The sequence below is a fragment of the Ylistrum balloti genome, unplaced genomic scaffold, assembly GCF_031769215.1.
Source record: "Ylistrum balloti isolate Yb309-2 unplaced genomic scaffold, AGI_CSIRO_Ybal_v1 Utg370226, whole genome shotgun sequence".
Classification (NCBI taxonomy): Eukaryota; Metazoa; Mollusca; class Bivalvia; order Pectinida; family Pectinidae; genus Ylistrum; species Ylistrum balloti.
The window spans coordinates 1,489,679-1,497,261 of record NW_026782188.1 but is presented as its reverse complement, the minus strand read 5'-3'; the positions used below and the strand labels follow the sequence as shown (position 1 = coordinate 1,497,261).

Genomic DNA, 7,583 nt, shown 5'->3' with positions numbered 1-7,583 from the left:
CGCATACAATGACTCCATGATTCGTGCTGTGTTATCAGTCTGGTTCATACATTCAACATAATATGGTTCATCGTTTTAACAATATTTGTAATGATAGAAAATAGCATGTCTTTCCAAATCAGATACGCAAATTATTTTGATCATTATACTGAAATCAATTTATCATGTCCTTTGCATTGCGAAATATTCCAAACTGAGCCATGGTAGGATAAAGTACATGAGTACCAAGGATTAAGTGCATGTGTTCCAGAATTTACCGTACGAACATGTATTTAAATTATAAAAATCTTTTTGGTAGAGGTACTACTCAGTTAAATTATATTCAAAGGACGGACGCACTAATTAAATGACACATTCCGAGTGGCCTACGTTTTATAAGACAAAGAAAGACTTAATCAATAGACAAACACTCACGTGGGCTTAGTACACCCGTACCCGCACACTATAGTTGAGAATGGACTTGCTGGTCCGTGACGTATCATTGTTTATATAACCGGGGTTTAGTGGCACGTGTTCACCGGTTTATAAGTCTATCGTTGGCCGGATTTACACCATAAAAATTCCAGATTAATTAGACCCAAGCTACAATTGACGGTATGATTCACGGAAGCGAATATTCACAAGATCGAGTTGTTTTTACGGAAGAGCAATAACGGTAAGGAACTATCAGTTTGCTGTATTTCCATGGTAACTAAAACATTACTCTATTGTACAAGTGAATGGCTTTGAAATAACACCGGTATTATAGAACATTTGATGACAAAATTCGGGTAACGGACAACAGATTCTCTAGTGGAGACATGTTAGGGACCTGACTTAAGAATATATAATAATACTCGTTACATTTGTTCTTGTCGATATATGACACTTGGATGTTTGTGGTCATTCAATTATAAGCTACTTCGTTAAGAAATGGTAGGTTAGATGTGACATTCAACCCGGACCGATCGTTTTTGTGTCTGATTTTCTCATCAACAAAAATATTCTTAGGTCGTACAGGTAAGTACTTCAGTATCCTACATGACTGAATGGGTTATTAAGTATTCATGTACAACTGTATGTCATTTGTTCCCTGGTCACGTGGACTTTTTATCGATTGGTCAGAAATAAAAAGTAAAGAATATTGTACGAAAGTAACACAGGTTACTTGCACCTTTTAATATGAATATAGAGTTTGAACCGGTAGAGCCAGACAATGAATTAAACTGCATCATACAACTCTCTTACTTCGTAAATGATGCTTAAATATTGAAGCCTAACGAATGAGGAACTTCCAAAGTGATCGTAGAAAGAAATGTCAAAATCTTGATGGGGAGGTGCACTAACCCTATAACTCAAGAAATATCGTACTTCTCATATATCTGATCATTTTAGAAAGCACGTCAGTACTTGTATATATTCTAAATAATGACAAAAATAATACACCTTAAACTGTTTATTTACAGTCCATTAATGTATGCTTTTATTTTGGTGATTTTTCTCTACACGTTTTCATTGGAATGAATAATTTCAATATGTTGAAGAAATTGATTTTTAAAAGATATCAAAGAATGTTTTAGTCCCTGCCAAGCCGATTAATAGAACCTCTCCAAGTTCATTAGCCAAACTCTACCCCATTATTCAAAAAACAGTAACAACAAAGTGTAATTTGTAGAGACAGATATTAATCTCGAAACGATATTTGTCCCGTGAAGTTTGTGTTGAAATTGATTATGTTATCAATTTACGACATGGTTATGCTCAAAAGATGATGACGCAACCCCATCATTGTAGCGTCAATGCGCATGTCAGCGGTCATTCCTACATTATTACCATTTTTAGTAGCCACGCTATCACTCCGTCAAGTCTGTGAGAGAAGTATAGTTTGAAAATATCAACGGGAATTAGGTCAGTGAAGTATTTCAAAAAGCTGTCATTTAAGCGAGCAGATGTTTCATAATTACATTTTTGCAGGGAAATATAGGATTTTACCGTGAAAATATGTGTTTTGATGTTTCCATGCGTTTTTTACTTAGTATTTGTTATGTAAATATAGATTTTCTCAGTGTATTATAGAATTCAAGAACGACAACTCTGTCTATATGATTGTATAAAGTGGCAGGAAACATTTGATTGACTATAATGTGTCGATCCTTCTCAGAGTAAATAAACCAATTAAGTGTTTCATGTTTTTCTTTACTCACTCCGTGTTGACTTGTTTGAAGGCTCACGTCTTAGATGTGAAACTATATTATCAGTGGAAGTACTGGAGTTCACATAGAAATAGCAAGCATATTAATACCAACATCAATGTAAGTTGTGAACAGATTTGATAAATATAATATAATTTGGTAAATAGCAGTTATATTTTATGGAGTAGGATATGAAGTTTGATTTTTAACGAGTGCGAATATAATCTATTTAATGTTTAATTGGCATCAAGAAATCGTGTAAGCTTGACATTCTCCAAACAGGTCACGGATTTATCATTCCAAACAACGTCGTAATTGTTGTTAAGGCATTCATAGAGACATCGAAACGACTTCAAGTAGTCAACAGCTGATTTTATTTTCCTTTTTTCTCTTTCCCATTCCGCCTTTCATTCTTGCTGGTGCTCTTACGTTTATCAGGTTTGTTCCAGTGCCTTAATTTCAAACTGTTCAGGCAAACGAAGTCTGTACATATATACAAAAGATGATACGGTTAAAGCATTTGTATGATCATTCTAATTAAAGATAGGAGTTTGCTGACAAAACAGAACACATGTATAACCTTCACACTGACAAGAGAAATCAATGTATTGAATATCATGAGACAATATCTGAATGTTACTATATAAAGATTTACGTTTTGTAATATAACAAAAAGTGATTGTAGTAAGAGGAGGAAAAGTCTCCCACTATTGTGTAAATATATCTCAGGATAATGGTTCCGTGTTTTTATGGTCACTCTAATCACATATTACATAGAACCCTTATTCTGGACACACGATGTAATAGGACAAGTGCCGTCGGTTGGAATAGCTGTCGATTTCTAAACAAACCTCTCGTCAAAAATCAGGTTACGCCCTGATTAGGCAGAAGATCCTATGCTTGAACATTAAATGCAGCTAATCTTTTGTAAATAAAAGGTATTTGGTGAATTATGAATGTTTTTATGTTCCAGAATACAAGCACAATTATGAAGTTTACGGAATTTTATAAGAAATGGGAAGATAGACTTGGAGTTCCATTTGAGAAATATGGAATCATTGTATCGAAATATCCATGGCATGTATTGATGGTATGTGTGGTCATCAACTGTCTACTGGGAATAGGACTGATCAGGATAGAAGCAGAAACGGACACAGAGACTCTGTATACTCCTCAAAACAGCCAGTCCAAGGTAGACCGAGCAGCCGTTCAGGCTGTTTTCACTGAAGACAAGTCCGCCACAAATTTCTACAGCAAAAGCGTTATAGAGGAAAACATGTACGCTGACTTTATTCTAAAAGCCAAAGATGGATCAAGTATCTTAACTACAACATACGTGGATGAAACTGAAAGAATATATAACTACATCAAAGACAATGTTAATGTGACAAGTGGTGGCACGTCTGTAGGTCTCACAAATGTTTGTGCCTTACGTAATGGAAACTGTGTTGTTGAAGGAGATGTTGTTTTCAGTACAGCCTTCCGCACTGCTATGACAGCCAATACTATTAGCTATCCTTTGTTTAATCTAGAGTCTCTCAGCAGCTTATTTGGAGATGCACAGTCATCAGGAGGTGTCCTCACTTCAGCTAAAATGGTTAAAGTGACTTTCTTTCTACGTCAGGACACAACAGCTGCAACGTCGCTGTCCGAAGCCTGGGAAGACAGGTATATAGAAGTACTAGGTACTATGTCCTCGTCTTTAATGGACATTGCTTATTCAACGTCATCATCTTTGGATGACGAGTTAGAAAAAAATGTACAAGGAGATATCATGTTCTTCGCTCTTACGATCACAATGATGCTGACTTACGCTGGATTCGCCACTACCGGTGGAGACTGTGTGTCCGACAGACAGAATGTAGGTCGTGCAGGTGTTTTGGCAACATGTCTTGCAATCTTGGGATCCTTCGGTCTAGTTAGTGCTGCTGGTGTCAAGTTCGTCAGTATTGTAGGAACGCTTCCTTTTTTGGTCATTGGTAGGTAGTCTCGCATCTACCCAATGGAGTCTTTTTGAAATAATATTTATATTCTTATTTGCTTGTTGTTAATTCGATGACTTTCCGGTCTTATTTCGATTTTGCATTGCCTCTCTTGGGTAGATATGATCATTTATATTGCACATCTTTGAATGGCAAAGATAACTTTTTATTTTGGATGGTTCAAATTTAAAAGTAAATACACAGGTTATCTGAATGGTAATTTAGCAAACACAGGGTATCAAATGTAAATGCATAGGTTATCTGAATGGTGATTTAGCGAACACAGGATATCAATGTAAATACACAGGTTATCTGAACGGTAATTTAGCGAACACAGGGTTTCAAGTATATTTTTTTTGTAGACCAAATTTTCACTGTTGTTTAGACTCTTATATGTACAGGTATTGGTCTGGATGACATGTTTATTCTGATGTCCTGTCTGGCGGACTGCTCAGTGAAAGGGACGATTGAGGATCGGATCAAGGAGACGATGAGGACAGGGGGCGTGGCCATCACCATAACATCCATCACCGACTTTCTGGCGTTCGTCATAGGTGCATCAGCTTCCTTTATCAGCGTCAGGAATTTTTGTCTGTATGCAGGTAACTCCCTTTTGATAAGACTTAAGTCAGCAGTTACTATGTGCCCAAACGGACCTTAGTTATAAGGAAATGTAGAACAAGAATATGTCCAAAACAGAGGAATTGTAAGTTCATCTACATTCAGTTGTTTAATTATAATTTCACGCCATGGTCTTGGATTTACTGTAGTGAAAACAAGAGTATTTTTGTATAGAAAATGCGGTAGGATGTAAATTTGACAGATTTTTGGTGTAAAATATTACGGACAACATCTACTCCCTGTTTGGTGAACTCTACTTTCATTTATTGCCTAGTCGCTGAAGAACTGCGTACGGACAGGCTACAGTTATGTTATCGGTACCACATCATCAACCATTTTCAGAAGTCTCCAAGCAAGTTTCTGAAGGTCATCAGGAGTAGTATAAGAGGAATTTCAGAAGGCTCCTTTTATTTTTGGGTTGTTCATGTGTTGCCCTAGTTTCAATGAATTTGGTGATGAAGATTATTATTATGTTGACATGTTGGTATTTTGTTTTTTATGGATACATCTTTATAAAATTATGAAATAGTGCTTCACCACATATTGCCGATGTTATCACGATTTTATACCGTAGTCTGAAGATATGTAAATAACGTAGACAAAAAGCCATTAACAACAACATCCATTACGGTAAGATAAGCGCAATAAAGTATTTTGTAAGGATATAAAAGAGCTTATTAATTCTAATCACAATATCTAACACTGATTTTCTCTAAAATTAAAACTGAACACCAGTAAATTATCCGTACTATATATGTAACAAACGCTGATCACGCTGAACTCAATCTGACAAGGGTATTTGGTGTAATGTCATGTTTGATTATTTCAGGTGTCGCTGTCCTCTTCTGTTACTTAAACCAGCTAACATTCTTCGTCCCATGTATGGTGATCAATGAACGCCGAATGGCCCGAAGCTCCCACTGTGGAACATGTCTTCCTATAAAGTCTCGAGAGGATTTACGAGCGGAAGGGAAATCCAAATGTCATGCTTTCTTGTGTGGGGGACAAGTCCCGAAAAAAAGAAGTGACAACGAAAGCCCTTTGGAAAAATATCCCAAACTTCTTTTTCAATACATAGTAGAACAAATTCCAGGTAAAATAGTGATATTAGCCTTGTTCATTGGTTATCTGACAGCATCCATCTACGGAATAACGAATTTCAAACGGGGCATGCTCCTTAGTAACTTAGTCACTGAAGACTCATACTTTTATACCTACAGTAAGCTCATCGAGAACCATTTCACCACGGAGATTCCCATAGGGTTCATCATCACATCAGCGCTGACGTACTCCGACATTACCACCCAAAATCATATTTCCGATCTGTTATCGAACGCCAAAGCTGACGTTGACATAAATCCAAGTTTCACATTCGACTGGCTGACGGATTACAAGAGTTCCGGATCATACAGTGCTGTCAGTGAAACAAGCTTCATATCTGGGCTGAAAACATTCCTTACGACTCGAACAGACCACGCTAATGACGTGGTTTTCAACAGCGCTGAAACAAGCATTGTTGGCGCTAGGTTTTACGTTATGACCAACAATCTGCCCGAATCCAAGCAAAAAGGAAACATTATGCTGCGAATGCGTGAAGTAGCAGACAATTCTCCACTTCCGGTAGTTTGTTTTTCTGCGCCTTTTATATTTTTTGATGAATACGCTTATGTTTTTTCTATAACGATGACAACTGTCGGTATTGCCATAGCAGCCATGCTTGTGGTTACCGTGCTGTTTATGCCACATCCGTTACTTGTCGTGTGCGTCACTGGTACCATGGTGATGATATGCGCGGGAATGTTTGGGTTTATGTATTTCTGGGACCTTACACTAAGCGTCATTACAATGATACATATTGTCATGAGTGTAGGATTTTCCGTCGATTTTAGTGCACATATTTGTCATGCATACATAACTGTAGATGGCGCCACAAGAAAAGAACGTGTACACAAAGCGTTAGATCGTTCTGGTGGACCTATCATCAACGCCGCCCTGTCCTCAATAATGGGGATCCTTATCCTGGCATTTTCGTCCTCATACATCTTCAGGAGCTTTTTTAAGTTGATGTTCCTTGTAATGGTATTTGGATTAGCGCATGCGTTGTTATTAATTCCAGTAATATTTTCATTGATTGGACCTGTAACAGCAGCAACGGCAGCTGTCAAACCTGCCACCGACCAAGATGAAAGCGCGCAATCAAAAAGTGTGCCAATAGAATATCAAAACAAATCATTTAACAAAACCGAGTCAGAAGAAAGAGATAAGGTATCCGGAACGACACAGCGAGGTTTGACAGCTAACGGCATAACCGAAAGCAAGGACGACTAGAATGTTTGTGATATCGCCAGGTCTCATGATTATAGTTGAATTTGCTCCAGAAGCTCCACTTGATTTTTTTGACCACCGAGAACAAGATTATTTCATGGCGACCACTTGGCAAATGTATGGATGGCTGTCGATACTTGTATGAACCTGCTTTGTGACTGCAGTAACTAGTGGCTTTGTGCTTGTTTCCATCCAAATCGTCAAATGTATGTTAAATATGAAGCTATTTGCTATTGTTTTGAAAACATTCGACACTATTTATTTTTCAAATACAAATTTGGAACCTGATTTTGTGACGTTATACGGCTATATTTTGTGACGTTAAACGGCTATATTTTGTGACGTTAAACGGCTATATTTTGTGATGTTATACGGCTATGTTTTGTGACGTACGGCTGTATTTTGTGACGTTATACGGCTATGTTTTGTGACGTTATATGGATATATTTTGTGACGTTATATTTGACATTATGCAAATGTATTT

General features: G+C 37.2%; 1 protein-coding gene across 1 annotated transcript; it reads left to right on the top strand.

The window, feature by feature from the left end:
• The first annotated feature begins 3,159 nt into the window (after positions 1 to 3,159).
• Positions 3,160 to 7,102, top strand: LOC132551922 (patched domain-containing protein 3-like). The gene is made up of 3 exons (XM_060216066.1): positions 3,160 to 4,150; positions 4,555 to 4,755; positions 5,604 to 7,102. Exons 1-3 carry the CDS (start codon positions 3,160 to 3,162, stop codon positions 7,100 to 7,102), a joined length of 2,691 nt encoding a protein of 896 aa, XP_060072049.1.
• The last annotated feature ends 481 nt before the right edge of the window (positions 7,103 to 7,583 follow it).